Genomic DNA, 17,858 nt, shown 5'->3' with positions numbered 1-17,858 from the left:
AAATGTCATCTTAAATTGTGGATAAAATGGCTCAGATTAAGATGGTGTTGTCTGCTGCCATGGAGACAGAAAACATTGCTGAAACAGGGAAAACATATTTTCATCTCATTTAAAAGGGAAAAATACAACTTGACTTCATCAAGTCTTTTCTTGTGTCTAATTAAGGTATTCATGGTCTCTCTTGGTGGTGAACACTGGTTTCTTTGTATTGTTGCTGTGTGTGTACAAGTTGTAGGCTTACATAAATGACTAATTTGTTTGTGCTACTCAGTTGATGGAAAGCAATGTATCTGGTCCTTACTGCTGAAGCAGGTCTTGAAGGTTGAGCACCATCTGTTTGTTTCTAGTGATAGTTTCAAAGTGTGAAAACAGAATTCTACTTTTTGGACTTTAAGCCTCTCTTGGCAATTTCCCCAGGAAATATATGGGCATTATGTATAATTATCCAGACTGAAAAACCCGTCTATATTATTCTAAACATTAATTGAAAATAGTTGTGCTAATTTGATGAATGCTTATTTATTCAAAGTCCCTGTAACTGTCCTCTGCAATTCAATACAACGTAATTAATTAAGAACTGTAAGGTAACATCAGTAGAATTAAATAATATCTCAACTTGATAATAGTCTTTGTTTTTCAAGTAAAACATTTGTAACAAAGCTTATATTGCAAAGCTTCTGTTTGCTTCTAAAGTCGCATCAAAAGAAATATGCCTGTGGTCATCTTTCTGTTTTTATAACTTAAATGTTTTATTGATTATTTAAGGAAAAATCTGTCCTGGAAGAAATTGATGTGATTGTAAACAGCTTACTAGATATTCTGTTAAGGACAATACTAGAGATCACCAGCCGACCGCAGCCATCAGGCTCTGCTATGCGCCTCCAGTTTCAAGATGTGACTGTAAGTTTCTTATAATGAAATACCTCACAACTGTCACTATTAGATTCATGAGAATTCTGCATTTGTATTGTTATTCAATGGTAAGATTTTGTGTATTAAACAGAGAATGAGCGGAACAGAGAGAACTTATTGCACTTTATTCATTTTCAAATTATAATATTTTTTCATTATATTATTTATATTTTGTGACCTTAAATTAAAAAAAAAAAAAAAAAGTAACTCTTGAGGTTATTTCAGGTGAGTAACTTTTTCATTGTTTATTTTGTTGAGATTTTCAGTAGCTTTCTGAATCTCTCGCTAAGTTTGAACTGCTGAGAGTGGATACTCCTGAAAGCGTATCAGCTAATAACAATTTACTTCCTAAGACACATACATTTTTACATGATGAAACAGCTCTAAAAATGCCTTCAGAATCTGTGATGGTAGCCTGTATCAATCCAAATTTATTAATCACAAGTCATTCTATTGTTCTCTGGACTGAGCATTTGAATTTCATTTCTGTCACTTGAGGTAGGGCATAGAGGATAGATTTAGAAGATTAACGAATGATATTTTGGTCAATGTGATACAACAACTCATGCAAATTAGAGTGTTGAAATTGAGCCATTGATGAAATAAAATGAAGAATTACTTTGCTTTGTTTCCAGCAAGGTTCCCAGTTTGCATTTGAAGGACAAATCTCTTCTAATATGGCAGGGGATATGACCCCAGTATGAAGTAAGGGGGTAACTTTTTGTGAAGAGAACATACTATGCATTGTGATTTACCATCTCATTATACACTTAATTAATTGCCTTATTTTTACATTGTAACATTTTTATTAATGAATAGATGGCTGCTTTCCAAACCAGAATTTCCTCTGAGATGAAACATTTGAAAAAGCATTTAATACCTGTGAAAGAAATGCATTGTTGCCTTTTTTGTTTGTTTATTTTATCCCACAAAGAGCAAACATTATTTGAAGCATTTTTGAAGCTGACCAAGTTCTGTAATAGGATAACACCAAGGTTTAATCACTGTGGTTCAGTAGGACTATACATCTAAGAGTTTGGGTTTTTTATCTGTAAATTATAAAATTACAAATTACTCTGTGTGGCATATCAGACCATTACAAGAAAGCTTAGCTGAAGCAGGGGTTGTAGTATTAGACTCCTAGTGCAGCAAAGCTCTGAGCTTATTGGTTTCTTCTGATATATCCACTCGCTTTCAGATTAAGTTTTAGTAAAGCACCATGACAGCCTAATTCTTTCACGCTATCAAAAATAAGACTGAAAATACTTTCAAGTTGCAAAATTTTCTTTTTATGCATAAGAAAAGCCATGTCATTGTCACCACAGGCATCTGAAAGAATACTTAATGTGGAAGTGACTCACAGCACAGCATAAGGCAATTATATACATTTATGTAGAAACATCATGCAGCATGGGCTTATGGCAATGCATAGAGCCAAATTCTTGGAACTATTTGTAGAGCAAGTATGATGAAGTACCCGATGCAAGTACAGCCGTAGAGTCTGTTCCAGTGTGTTACCAGTATTTCAAGCTGCACCCATCATAAAATATCCTTTGTGAGATGTATCATGGCAGCATACTGGATAAAATTCCATCATACCTTTTTTACCAGATATAATCTTACTTTTGGACATAGTCCCAAACTCGTTGCAGTGTGATCTTATAGGTCCACAGGTCACTGTTTTTCTGCAGTTCATAAAGAAAATAAAAAACATGGCTGGGGGGGGGGGGGGGGGAGGGGGCAGGAAGGGGCAGTGTTGCACTAATTAACATTGAATTCAGTGGAATAGTGAAAGTGAAAATTATACTTTAATTGCTTTAGGATATCAAGGATTTGGATCTGTAGGTTTTCTTAACAAAAATGTAGTAGCGGAGAGCAAACCAATTAGAGCAAATCTTTATTTATTTGAAATCTTGGAAGTTTAGTCCTTGAGAGTTTAAATGAATTGCAATTTAATTGTCAGCTTCATGTAGTTTAATACATGAGACACAGAAAACTACTTCAGGATTCTACCTAAATGAATTTGGGTTTACGGCTTGATTTAGGGCAGTAGGATCTGGTCCTCATGTTCTTTATCAAGGCAATTTTGTTTGTAGAGTTTGCTTCTGTGCATGACCGACATATCCCCTCACTAGATAGTCTGTGGCTAGCACTGGTTGAAATCTTAACAAAATATATTTTCATATTGAGTTCAACAAATGCAGCTGAATATTCATTGTTGTTCTAAAAACTAGCTGCCTGTATAGCTACCTAAATTTAAATCAAAAGCTCAAATTTAGAAGTAAGTTAACAATTAGCTAAAGCTGGTACCATTTTAAAGCTAATCTGTCTGTCAGCTGTAATAGTACAGCTTTCTATAATAGACTGTGATTTTTAGTATACTCCTCTATGTCAAAGTAAGTGTGGAATCATAGAAGGTAACTAGAAAAGGTGACTAGAAAGGACTGCTTCAAATGCTAAAGCAGGAAGGGAAGTGTTCAAAAGATTCATACACAACTTTTGTCACTCAAGCTGACAATCAGGTAAACTTAGACCTTTACTTACTTTTCGTATTTTGGCTAATTAGACAAATCTGAGTGGTCTCAGATTTTATAACTGGAATAAAAGTCTCCAAAATTCGCTTATTTAGATAAGCCTACATTATGTTAAATAGCATGATAAAATCATATTGAGACTCGACAGAATGAAACTGCAACTCTTAAAAAATAATGATAAAAGACCCAAGTCTTTTTGCTCTCTGAAAAGAACCTGTTATGATTGGAAATATATTTTTTTTCAGCTACCTTATGAGTATATACAAGATAACAGCTGTAAACTTGCTGATTAGGCCCAGACCATGAAGGTTAACATACTTTATAAACTTAGGATGTTGTTTTGAGAAAGCTGCACCCATTGTAAGCAGCAATGGTTTTGCAGGAAGGTCATTAATTTGGGATCATTACTTCAGTGTAGAGTATTATTATGGGCAAGGCATACTTGTTAGTTTACCACTACGTTGCCTGCACCTGGCATACCACCAAGTATATAAGGTATAATCACAAGTGTATTAGCCCTTCCAATGTAAAATCCAAAACAACCATTTCTGTGAAGACATGTTCCTTTATTTTATCTTGCTTTCTGTTTTTAAGGAAAGAAGGAGGAAAATACTCCCAAAATTTCACTTGAAAAACTAGTGAAAGACAGCATTTTAAAGGAGTGTTTCCATACCCGTCTGTTTTCCAAGTCTTGTTCCCATTTCTGGTAGTTAAGGGCCAGAGTTTATTTCCCGTTTTTGAACAAGTTTGCAAGATACTAGAATTTTTCTTCTACAGCACTGGGATGCAATCCAGACCCTATGATTAAGTTCCATTTATATATGTATGTGTGTATATATATATATATATATTTATGTATGTTTAATGAGAACTTCCACTGTAGGTCCAAGAAAACTTTTTATCAAAACATTTTCAAATTTTGTCCAGTTGTATAAATGACTTTTCTTTTTTGAGAAATATGGTATTTCAATTAGAAATGTTATGAAAAATTCCCAGCTATTTCTTCCCTTAAGGAAAACATTACTGTTTTTCCCAGAATTGTTGCAAAATACTTATTTTTTGTTTCAAAACTGAGTTGACAAAGAGGTTGTAATTTTAGCAATCTAAATAATCTGTTTAAAAAAAAATACAAAGGAAATAAATGACAAAACAAACTTTTACTGCATTAGCTCTTCTGGATCTAGATTATGCTGTGCAAGCAAACTGTTTTGAGTAAAAATTAATTCTTTAAATGGGAAGGAAATTTATAGCTAAATTAATGTGTTTTCATTAAGTATGGAATAATGTTTTCTAATTGTCATTAATTTCCCTTGCATTTGTTAATTACTTTAAATGCTTATCATATGACAATTTATAGTGTCTTCTGTATTTGAGCTTAATCTCTCATATGTTTATTCATGGCTTTATCTGAACAGGGGGAGTTTGTCTCTTGTTTGCTGTCACTCTTGCGACAAATGACTGATAGACATTATCAACAGCTCCTTGATAGCTTCAGTACAAAGGAAGACCTGAGGGTAAGTAACAGAACTGTAATTTTACTTGTTCAGGTCTCTTTTCTCTTCCTCCCTCTTTCAGATATTCCTGTGCTTTGATGAAATACAACAGTGTTTAAATGCAATATGTTTTTTGGATTAGCTAGCTTTTACAGAGATTTTCATGTGCACTTGGGGCAACTCTTGTGATGGGACTAGGATTCTGTGGCTTCTACAGTGACAATTGATAGAGTAGAGATGGGAGGATTATATAATTGCTTTTAAGCAGTATATAATAGCCTAAAGATGATGCCAGTCTAAGGTTACACAGGTCTGCTTGATTCTTCCTGTCAGCTGTTTGTCTTCTTTTATGTATTTACTTGTTTATTAAGCTATATATGGCAATGGCAAACACACAGCTTGAGAAATGTGTATTCAAATAACCATCTGTTTTTCCAAGGTCCCTTGGCAGGAGGACCTGTCAGACTTGTAATGTTTGTCTGCACTGTTTTTTCATAGAAGATAATAGCTGCAGAACTTTTTCAGGGCAGCTTTTACCAATTTTATTTATGGACTTACCAGCCTCATGGAGTTGCAGCATTTTTAATTCCTTTTTGGAGGAGAGGGATGGATTAACAACAACACAAAACAGTAGTTAAGGTTTTCTGCATAAGGACATAACACCAAGGCTTCAACTCTGCTAGACCCTGAGAAACAAGTATAGGTCTGCATGTGATCCACATAAGAAATCTTGAGTGATCACTTATGCCCATTATTCAGCCAATGATGCTAGATAGGAGAGTCATGACATCCTGGTGTAATAGTATATTTTTAGATGTTACTTTTAAATTACGATTTTATAAACTTAATTATTGCCCTGAAATGGAGAGCGTAGTCATGGTGCAATTCCAAATTTTCTTAAATTCCTGATAGCTGTTTAGAGATGTTCTGAAGAAAGCATACCATTCACGAGTGCCTTTTCTTTGTAGTGGGGTGATGATATTAAGTTTGAAAGGTAGGAAGGAAATAGTACTGAGAGGTTATCTCTATCATGAGTCAAGAGTACTACCTAGGAGTTATATAGAGGGGAGGATTTTTAGACTAGTACTAGACCATCTGTTTTCACCTGGAATAGTTAGTATTCTTAGACAATTTTTAATATATGTTGTTGGCATTTTTTTTCTGAAAGTATTTTCCCTTTTGTTTGAATTCTGATCAGATATGTGTTCTTAGGTTTAGATTTTTAGATTTGCTGGAGGTTTCACACTTGATTTCTGTGTTTGATGTATCTGTGAGTACAGTGTTGAGTTTATTCATACTTTTGTTCTTCTAGAACATGAACATCTCTAGAGTTATTGCTTGAATGGTGTTTGATTTGAGACACATTTATATTCCCCGCACACGCATACCCTACTATTACACAAAGACATATGGAAAGCAGCTGTAGCTCGTGCCATCAGCTATCAAAATAGAGGTCGTAAGAACTCAAGTCCAGAGTTTATTTTTCTCATTCTGATCTCACCAAATCAGCATCAACTCCACCAGTGATTAAGTGGCAGTAGGTTCGATGATAATTAATGCAGCACTGCTTCTCTTCTGAATCTTAAATATTATAAGAAATTGTTTTTCCTCTCACTTAGAAATATCAAATATCACTGCAATGTGTAACTGACAGGAAGAGGGAAAGATGAGAGCTAATGTGTTAGTCTGACACTGCTATTAATCATGAGGTGACTGCGTGTGTCTTGAACCATCTTCACTCAGAGGGTGGTGAGGCCCTGGCACAGGCTGCCCAGAGAAGCTGTGGATGCCCCATCCCTGGAGGTGTTCAAGGCCAGGCTGGGCAACCCGGTGTGGTGGGAGGTGTCCCTGCCCATGGCAGGGGGTTGGAACTGGGTGGTCTTTAAGGTTTCTTGCAGCCCAAACAGTTCTATGATTCTGTGCTTCTGTGATCTTGCCGCTTATCTCTGTGCTATGCTTTGTTTGCCAAGCATGGAACTTCTTTCATATTTTATACTTCATTAAGAAATGTTCCTTAGGAACTGACGTCAGTATGAGTAAATCGGGATTCAGAAGGTGTAAATATCTGTGATAAGATATTCTTATTTGAGGTATTTTTAGAGACTGAAATAGTAACCATAGTTATTATTCTGGTGGCTAGTATGTATTTTGGGATTTAAGCAATGGTAAATATCATCAACTTGCTCTATTTTTGAATCCTCTTTCTGCACCATGGTCAGTGATGTCAGATTGGATTGGGTCTTCTGTAAGCCACATTACAAACTACAGATATAATAGAGGGTTTGCAAGTGACTTATCTGAGTGTAACCCAAGCTTTTGAATTGCTGTCTGCTGTGCCTCTTTTTTTTTGACTACCCCTGTTTATAGGTATCTTTTTATTCTGAATGATTGCATACTGATATTACAAAGCATTTCTTCCTTCTTTGACTAATTCTCAAAAAGACTATGTCAAGTGTTTGTAGGAATGCATGTTTGCTCAGCATTTATGCTCCTATTCAAAAACTATCCCCATCAAACCACTTTTCAAAACAAAAATTCACTCATGTAAGTACTTGTAAAAAAAGGAAATGAAGATTGTCATTTGTCATCAAAACATAAGTCAAGTTATTCTTTCTGATAACAATCTATACCAAAATTATTAAAGGCTGTTTCCAGCTTGTTCGTCAAGGTATAGCAAAATGGAGTTTGAAGGAATAACATCAATTTAAAAACGACAGACATATCTGCATATCTTATATGACACACATCTGAGTGATGATTTAAACAAGTGCTTGTTCATAGAAATATTTCCTCTATTTTTAAATATATTTAGTGTAAGTAATTGACATGTTGACTATTTTTATTTTAGTTGTTTCTTCAAGAGTCAGTTTTTTTCCACAGACAGCAGAAGATGGAAGAAGCATTTTATATTTGAAAACGTGCAAATGAAGTAAGAAAGAAATGTCAGGGGATTCATGTCTGAGTGGTAGTGCCAGATATTCTATTTCACTCACTTTTTGAAACGTTTAATTTAATAAGACAATTATTTTCAGTGCTTCCTTTAATTTATGTTTCGGTATTATTTTTTAGATATGCTTATTTTGTTTACCATGAAATACCATCTTATTCTGGTAAATATATTTTGTAGCAATTTACATAACAGAGGCTCCCTTGTAGGCGGATATTTGCTGCCACAAAAAAGCTCAGATCTAATTTATGACAAAAGATTACAGTGGAAATTATAAATAGGGGTAGAGAAGTGGGAAACTGAATGAGAAAAACAGTATATGTTAGCATAATGCAGCTTTGACCACAGCAAAATGGTTTTGATTGATATGGGTGGGGTTTTAATTAATAGGTTAAAAGAAAGCAAAATAAAAGCACCTGTCAGAAGGCCTAGTCTTTATCCACTGCTGGTTTATGCTAGATAATGAGGCAACATAGATACACAGGAGAGATCTGTTGTAGGAAAAGTGTTTCATGGGGCTGGGAGTAAACTTCACTGGTTCTCTGATCCCTCTCTTCCAGCTAAGGGAGCCTGAGCAGGGTAAGGTGGGTGCTAAACCCTACCAGCAAGTGCAATTTATTCCACAGCTCTCTTCTCTAATGACTGCTTGGACAAAGACTTTTTAGGGTTTGTTGGCAATTTAGGTGGCTTCTGATGTAGACTGAAGAAGCAGTGAAGGAAAGAGGATCTGGGAAAAGGTTTGGCCATGGGTTGGATGTGTTGTCCTGGTGTAAACAACTCATTTTCAGAGACAACTCAACCATCTTTCTTGTAGGCACCCAGGCACTCTGCAAAACATCTCTGGGACACTGTACAAAGACTTGATAACAAGTAGCTTGATAACTCTGCAGTATGAACCAAGGCACTGGGGATCAAGCAATTAGCTTAAAAGTGGACTGTTGTCCCAAAGTAAAATGCTAATAGATTTACACTGAGAAATCCTGTATAGTCTGCCCGGCATTACAGAGGATTTTACATGCATACAGGAAGATGCAAAAGAAATTCGAAGATGCTTGTTTATTAAATGAATAAATGGTTTTCAGTCTTTCAGAAGGCCATGCTTCTCACTGAATTGCAGTTTCTTATTTTTATCAAGCAGCTTTGCAGCTGAATGAAACTTAACAGTGATATTATTTGAGTGTTGTAAGATAGTACTAGAGCTTATATACACTAGGTAGGAGTATTAAGAGATGATATTTAGTTGCATGGAGTATGTAAAAGGACAAAATTACTCCATTACTGTCACTTAAGTTAAAAGGCATATGAGACATCAATTATAGCTGTATTCAACCAACCAAATGTTAGTTCACTTACAGTGCCGGCAAAAACACTTTTTAAATGTTGAAATCTGTTACTAAGTCATTCTAAAGTGTTTAGCAGAGCAGATACAACTATGAAAGATAATAGCTTATTGCACAGAAAACAGTTTAAGCTATAGTTACAAGATCAATCTACCGTGAATGGTGCTTCATAGTTATGTCCTGTGATGGTTTGGGAATGTTTGGGCCACGAAAGAAAAATGAGAAATCACATCATGCAAAATCCCAGTCACTGTAATGCTGATCAAAATGCTTTGTGGAATTGCTGGATGGAACTGTTGGAGGGGAGGTCCTTGGGTATCAGAGACCTGGCACTGAATACTGAGGAGCAGACCTGAGACGTGAAGGCTACTTGTGCATTAATGTCAAAGTATCAGGCTAGTCAGCTGGCATTTTACTCTTTGGTCATTTTCATGCTTATGGATTCCTAGGGAAATGTATTATCAAATAAACAAAAATTCATTGGTGAAAAATAAGTTAGGCACAGCTTGACTCTGTAAATAGAAGCTTAGTATCTGTATCTTGCAAATCTTGCAAAACATGACTTTTTTTTCTAAATTTTTTTAATGAATTTTCTGTTTCTCCTCAAGTTACATTTTTATCTTTGAATTATGCTGCATTTTTGTTTGTATGTAACAGCTACTACAATACAGACAAACCTCAATCTTGGGCTTTTCAAATTCATATTTTATATCTAATAAATCACTTTACTGAATTGATTACACAATTTTCTATTTTTTCTGTTAAAATTAAAAATAATTACCCTGTTGTTGCTGATTCAAAATGTAATGTGTCTACATTTTCTTTGTTTTCAAGTTTGCTTGGAATAAAAGTTTCATTCTGTTCTTAGCCTAGTTGCCTAAAGAAATGAAGCATATGTGGTCTTCCTTTCTGTCTGTCATTCTTTTCTTGGCAACTTATGAACTAGCCAATGAATTTCAGCAGGCTTGGCAGTGACCTGTTGGGTCTCAAAGGCACTAAATCTTATACCCCATGCAACCCTGGAGTTTTAAGTGGTCCTTGAACCACATTTTGGCTTCCCAACAGCAGGCATTTGGTCTCTTCAGGTCAGCACCCATTCAGCAGCTTTGTAACAGCAACAACATGTATTGTGTCAAGACAGTGGAGAGGATAGAAATGGGATATGGGAGAATGGTGGGTCAATACTGTGAAGTGTCATACAGCTTTTGGGGCATTGCCATGTTTTGGGGATTACAGCACAGGGCTGCAGAGAGTACTGCACAGGGAATGGAGGTAACCCCTAAAGAAAAAAGGAAGAGGCAGAAGTGTTGAGATTGAACTACAGGGTGGAAAACTATAAGTAGGCAGTCTGGAATAAATATATTGCTCGTGGAGGTACTTGTTTATCTGTAAAGCTGGTCACCTGAATTCACATGCTGTATTATCTGCACTGAGTCTCATTTACACTCTTTAATACTGAGGATTTTTTGGCCTCTTACTCAGAAAACAGGTTGTCTCTTTTATGTAATCTTCTCTGGTGGGTGGGTGCTGGGATCTCAGCTGCCTTTTCCAGCGCCTGCATTCGTCCCCCTTTACAGTGATTCTCTAATGAAAGACATCTGTTGTGCAATGCCCATCATCTACGCTTCGGTAAATGCACTTGAGAATACATTTTGGTGTTCAAAATTAGTTGGTACCTCTGGTTGTATCTTCATCTCATCCTTGTTTTGTACTCAGTCTCTACAAATGACATGGGCAGAATCAATATTTGAAACATTTAAAGGACAGGTAAAACACTAGTTCTGTTAGTTGGATTATATCATTTGCCTCCTGTTCCTCATGACATTGAAAAGCTCCATTTTGCTTACTAAAAAAATAAAAGCACTGTTATACACAATGGAGATTGACCATTACTACCTTTGTTTAAACATTATTAAAGAATATTTGGAAAAACTTGTGCTGAGAGGAACAGCAGGAATAGATTAATTTAGTTGTTAGTGAATTAAATGACATAGGAGATGATAATGCTAAGTTCCTAAGCAGTGCTTTCTACATTCAAAGTAGCACACGTACATTTACTATTTGTATATATTCAGCAAGTAAAGCTGAAGGGTTAAGTGACCTGCACACAGACAGACACCTGTGTTAGCAGCTCAGAGGTCTGGACATTGCTGTTGACTTCACTGGTCTTTGCAAACCCAATGATAAAATTGTCGTTGCACTCTCTCTCTTTCCCACCAAATAATGCTACTTTTAGAATAAATCTTGAATGTGATGAAAACCTGGCATGATTAAGGAGGTATTCAGAACTCTGTGGTGTTTGTAAAGTGCTTTTTTGATTTGCAAATTGTTCTCAGGATCACATTTGTGGAAGTGTATGGGTGGAAACCAAATGCATCTTTGACATTTATCTTATGTATTGCTGTCAATCAAATGGCAGATTAAATTGTTTTTCTCTTCTTAAGAAAAAAATGAATTAAATTGCTATTGGAAACTTTCTTAGGGAATCAACAATGAAAATAATATTAAAAGGTATATACATTGAAAATAAATGTGCAATTTGCTATTTCTATAATGATTTTTTTCTGCCTCTGATTAGTTTAAAAGCTCATTGCTCTTTTGCTCTTTTTTAAAGCACCAGAGGTATAAGATTGCTTCTTTTCCTTCCACAGGATTTCCTGCTGCAGATTTTCACTGTATTTCGGATACTGATACGACCAGAGATGTTTCCCAAAGACTGGACAGTGATGCGTTTGGTTGCAAACAAGTAAGACATTTTTAATGATAACAAAAAAATAAGGGGTGTATGTGAAGTTCATGGTATAAGTAAACACAGTTATAAGTTGTATATAATAAAAATGCAAAATATACTCTATAATGCTGGTTGCAGTTTTTCGTTTTTGAATTTAAGATTGGGTTTAAGTTTTAAAATCCCTGCACTTATTTTACACAACAAATTCATAGTATAATCTGTTCCTGTTTATCTTCTAAATTTCAGTAAGAACATAGAACTGGTAACTCAGAAACACTTCTACAGATTGAAGATGCTAAGCATCAACAGCTTTGTTTTCCAAGCAGCAAATGACAGATCTCAACAGAACTTCATTTCAAATCTGTTTGTTGAAATGCTGAGTTGGTAGAGATCTGTTTGCTCTCAAGAAGAAATTATCTGCTATAATATTATTAACAACGTTTTTGCATGTTTGTTAATTTAGTGCTTGTTAGAAAAAAATCACAAATCAGGAAGCGAGGCACAGCACAGGCAACTGTAGCGTGGGGCTCTAAGCAGGATACTTTGGGATATAACCTGCCTTTGAGCCATTCTTTCTTTGCTCTGGCCTTATTTTTACAGAAACAGGTTCCCAGCATTTCTGAGAAGTCATTACGGTCAGTCTAAAACTATTTAATTTTATCTCACCTGTGTCACCAGCTATCCTTTTATGTAGGCTTAGTTTTGGATCAGATAAGCCAGCTGAACAGTCAACACAATTATCTAAAAATCAGTGTCAGCAGAAGAGGGGGGGTTGTATTAGGCAGACCTAGGAATCCAGAATTTAGGATTTACTTAAACTGCAATGCCTGATGAATTGTTTTTTAGTCTGCATTGTGCCTACCAGCTCCAAAAAGAATATGAATTCATAGTGCTGCACTGACAACTTGTACTGATCTTCTGGTTACAATTAAATTTGGCAAAATTTGTATATGTGATAGGTGTTATGTGTGTGCGTGACATAGTGTTTGTTCAAGCTCTATCACGGCTTGAGAAAATAACATTTTTTGCTCATTTTTATTACATGATTTAGTAGTGCTAATCCTTCCATGTTTGAATTCCAGCAAAAAAAAATGTTAATAATCAAAGAATCGATATGATGCATCTGGTAATCATGCTAAAGAAATAAATTGAGAAACACAGGAAAGAGGGGAAAACATAGGAACTCAGCCTCATATTTAATCTTAGAAATCGCTACATATTCCTGAAACAGCTGGCTTGGCAGATGGCTTTGCAACAGCTGACATGTACAAAACTAAGATTTAGGAACGACCTTGGCATGTGTTTCTTGGAGTGGTGGTGTTCAGATATGCTAAAGATGTTGTTAGCAAGTTCTGCAAAAAGAGTATTTGCTTGCATTAGTATTTTAGTGAGCATCAAACATCTTTTATTACTCGGTGTCATGTTGCTTTTAGCCATCTCTGGTGAAACTGTGACTCTGTGTCCAGTCCTGTCAGTCACAGAAGACAGGCAGAAGTTGGCGAACTGAACTCACTGACAAGCAATTACATAAGCATTACCGTCAGCAAATGGCATGTTAGCACACCTTTACCAATTCAGCATTTAATAATTTACTTTGCTAGGTATCTGTGCCTTTGTGGAGGAGATTCTGCTTTGCTGTGTGTAATGGGGGTTGGTCAGTTGTTTTGGCTAAGTGTGGTGCGAACTGAAGAGTCATCGTTCCCATGTTACATATTGATGTTTTGTTCCTATTTCTTTTTGAGGCAGCAGAAAGGAAATTGCACTTCAATTCTCTCCTCAGCCACAGGACAATTGTTTTTCTGTACTAGTTTTGCTAAATGGGAATGCCATCCTTTCACTCGTTTCCCCCACTGCCATTTCAGAGGCTGCCTTCCGTCAACTTCCCTGAGGAAGTGGCAAAGAGACACAAAGCAGTAGCTTGCCTAGAATTTTCCCAACCCACAATCTTTGAATGGAAAGGGAAGATCCCAAAGGCAGGATGAGAGGTTAGGGCACTGCCGACACCAGACAGAAGTGCCTGTGAGCTGTTCTTTCTTCCCTCCACTTGCTGAGTGCTTCCAGTAATGTGAGCCCCTTTGCAACTGAATGCAAAACTTCTTCAACTCTAGCCCTGTTCATGTCTACAAGGAAAAACTGCAAGGTGTAGCCCATCCTTTTAAGAGCATAATCAAATCATTTAAAAAAATGATTTTTTTTTTCTAACTCCTTCTTCCCAGGAATAAAATCACTGTCATGTTTCCTGAGTCAGACAACCCCTTTTCAGCTGTCTGGGCTTCAGCCCGAGAAGCTGCAGCTAATCTGAAGGCAGCGTGTGTCTTGGGAGCTTCACCATCGCTGCAGTCACATCACCAGCAGCACTGTCTTTTCTCTCCACTCTCCCCAGAGTGATATAAAAATTCAAACTGTCTGGTATTTACAGGAAGAGAGATTTAGACTGTCTGAGCCTAGGGAAGAAATGAGTCCTAGCAAGGGTATAATCAGGTAATAAGCTTTTCCTAAGGGGGAAAAAAAAATCATTTCTTATCATATTTATACATGCAGAACTTCAATTACCTGAAAGATTTTTAGGTCAAAATGCCATAACAGTCTTTCAATATGTATTAATTATATATAAAAATATTGCTGCCCCCTGGCTTCTAGAATTTTTTTTTGTTGCAGTATTTTCAGTAATTAAGTAGTATCTGATACTTGGATGCTGTTTGGGATAAAACAGAAGAGAAGGTACTGCAAGCTCAAGAACACAAATCTGGAACTAGCCAAAAACTAAGATACTTTACACTCATGATACACTCATGGTCTATACTTCTGAATGTCTGAATATTGGTCATGAGAAAGAATTAATGACTAGCATTACATAATCATCAAGTGATTGCTAAAATTCAAGACATAAAGTAACATTTAAGAAGGCATACATAGTACTAAAACAGAGAAATTTTTTAGTTGTGTGACGGAAGGAAAAGTACATGCAAAAAATTTTTAATGTTTATTAGCCTCTGGCAATGAGACAAAGTAACTCTGTTTAAACTACATAACCATGTAACATCTGCATTGAGCTAATCGGGATGCATTCAGCAAAGCAAAGTCATTACCTATGGTTATCTAATATTTCTATCAGGGATTTTAATAGAGTGACAACTTACATTTCTTTTACATATTTTATGGAAATCTTCTTTCTTTCTTTCTTTCTTTCTTTCTGTCTTTCATTATAGGGCAGACCCACTTTGTACATAAACTAAGCAGTAAGATATGCCAGACTAAACCTGAAGCTTTTGCATAATACCTTCATAATGTCTCTCTCAACCGGAAATAACAGTGTAATGGTCACTCAATTTACCCTGAGGTTAGGAAAAGGATCACTTACCCAGTGCTTTAAATGACTGACATCTTTTGAAAGCCTTTAACAGGCTCAGCTGAACTCCAGGTGTGCCATGTTTCATTAACAATTGAGAAGGCTGTCAGAAAGTAAAGTGAGGTTCCTATTACTTGCTGAGCAAAGGTTTGATATTTTTACCATACGGTGCCCACATATTATGTAACAATGAATTCATTTTCCACTGCACTTGCTGTGCAAGAAGCTTTCATTTTAAAGATCTCATCCTTTGAGCATTTTGTTGAATGGTAGAGATGCCAGATCATCCAATTCTCAATTGGAATTCTACAAGCCTACAAAATGGATTTATGAATATGATTATTTATAGTAAAATCAGTGATCTATAGAGTAAGATTTACTATAATGTGTTGTTTATAACACATTTACAAATGTATCTGCTGACAGTTGGGCATACTGACTTTTAACAGAAGATCCTTTTGGTTATCTAATTCAATGACGACTGGAAGACATTATTATTATCATTTAAAAACATTAATTCAAACAGAATACGCAATAAAGGAAGACATCAAATTAGCATTGGTTTCATCATTATGGCTGCTTTGAAGAATCCTGTTAGTTCCCATGGTGTGGGAGTCTGAGACTCCTACAATGAACAAAAATTCTTGCTTTTATGTAATACAAAGTGTTGCTAACAACCTCCTTGGTTTTATGTAATACAAAATGTTGCTTACAACTGAACCTGTAAAAATGGTTCTGCGCCATTATCTGTCACAGAGCAAATGTATATAGAGATATGCATGTATGAATAAGTTATACGTGCAATAGTATGTATATACACATTTATGTGAATATTGTTCATTTATGAAATATGAAAGAAACTTTTTCTGTTCAAACACGTTAGTGCTTTTGAAGATTTGTCGAAGCACTTTCCAGGCAGTAAAAACGTTGTTGAACTTTTGGGGGCTGCCATGAACTTTTCAAACAGCTTATTGCAGAAAGGTTTACTGTGAAAATTTGATGGAGATGCCACTCTGTCAGAAGTGCCCTAACCAGACCTCGGGTTAGCATTTTGTATAGGAGCCCAGAATAATTGAGTAGCTAAAAGCAGAGATTTTCTTCTTTTCAGGTCGGGGTTTCTGAACAAACTTGCAGCAGGTGGTAAGAGGAAGAAAATAAAGTTTTGTCACAAGCTCAATGTTTTCTAGTTTAATACTCAAATAGATTTTAAATAAATGTTTGTTATTTTGAAATTGTTGGCTGGGAAGCAACAAGGAATGTGGGTAATTGAACTGGATCATTCAGCTGTCCATCTGTCCTCTGGCTGCTTTCTCTGCTTTGCACGTTTTTGCTTTTTTCTTTTATAGAACCTACATTATTTGTAGGAGGAGAGGAGAGAACCCCTACACTTAGCAATGTTTTCTGTCCTACCTGATTTTAGTTCTTGAGGATGCAGTTTGTAGGTCAGAAACAATGGCATCATCTTTCTATGCTCAGTCTGTTTGTTTATTTGTTTGTTTAATCTACTACATACACAATCTCACTCTACAGACCCACATTTTATCAACTAAACCATATCATATATTTGGCTTACTAAATAAATCAAAGTGGAGCTATGTTGCCTATAGCAACAACTATTTGCTCTGCAGTTATTTTGCTATCTCAGGAAAATTCTGAAAAAGTCTAATAAAAATTGCAGTTAAAATTCTACTCTAATTATTTTCTCATATGGATTTAAGCAGATCATTCTCTTCAGTTTCACCTGACATCTGAATGTGGCGAGAAAGGAATTCTTTCAGATATAAATAGATTTATGTAATGTAAACTTGGCATTATGACTGCAGCTTTGGGGATGTTTGGGGGATTTGGGAAGAAAACTATTTTCTCTAGCATTCAGTTTTTCAGAGATTTATTACTTTGGACTTAGGTTGAAATTTTGCATAGCAATGATTCTCATGAACTGACCTTTTCTATCAGAACATCTTCCTGAAAAGTGCAAATTTTGTGAAACAGATGGACTGTAAATTAAATCACACACAAATACAAGAACGAGAGGATTCTTCTTATTATTCCTGCATTGATTCTTAGCTTTGTTTATTTACATTTTGTTAACATTTCACTTTGTTTTCCATTCTACAGTAGGGGGTGCTGTGCAAACACTGTACCTCCCTGTTGGTTTGGTGGAAGAGTAGGATAAACTGCACAAATGAGTGCTAAACGTGGAACACTACTTGGATAAAAAAGCTAAGATACAATATAGTTGCTGAAAAAATAATACATATGAAAGTTACCTTTGGGCAGTTGAACTAGAAATAAGGAAACCTTAGAATCAAGCAATGGTCTAAAAACAGTCTCAGACTTAACTGTTGCAGGTGTTAAGATGCATTGAACCAGAAGGTAAAGCTTGACAGAGGCAGTAATTTTAAAAAGTTGGTAAATGGAAGTAAGCATTTCAGCTGGTGAGAAGCTAAATGATATATAGCCATTTTGTATGTATAAGCTTGAAATCTTGTCAAAAGTGCCAGAAGAAAAATATTATTTATCTCCTAGGTAGGTTGGTTAATGTATAATTC

The 17,858-nt window shown here is 35.7% G+C and overlaps 1 protein-coding gene across 5 annotated transcripts in view; it reads left to right on the top strand.

Annotated features, from left to right (window-relative positions):
* The window catches only part of DOCK4 (dedicator of cytokinesis 4), a 250,160-nt gene that overhangs the window by 178,819 nt on the left and 53,483 nt on the right, over window positions 1-17,858 (top strand). For all 5 annotated transcript variants that reach the window (XM_084534619.1, XM_084534618.1, XM_084534617.1 and 2 more), the window contains exons 25-27: window positions 766-900; window positions 4,862-4,960; window positions 11,878-11,972. In XM_084534619.1, the coding sequence (XP_084390745.1) occupies window positions 766-900; window positions 4,862-4,960; window positions 11,878-11,972 (329 nt within the window). The remainder of the gene's footprint in view (window positions 1-765; window positions 901-4,861; window positions 4,961-11,877; window positions 11,973-17,858) is intronic.

The sequence above is a fragment of the Aythya ferina genome, assembly GCF_964211825.1.
Source record: "Aythya ferina genome assembly, chromosome: 1".
Classification (NCBI taxonomy): Eukaryota; Metazoa; Chordata; class Aves; order Anseriformes; family Anatidae; genus Aythya; species Aythya ferina.
This window is presented reverse-complemented; position numbering and strand designations above follow the sequence as displayed.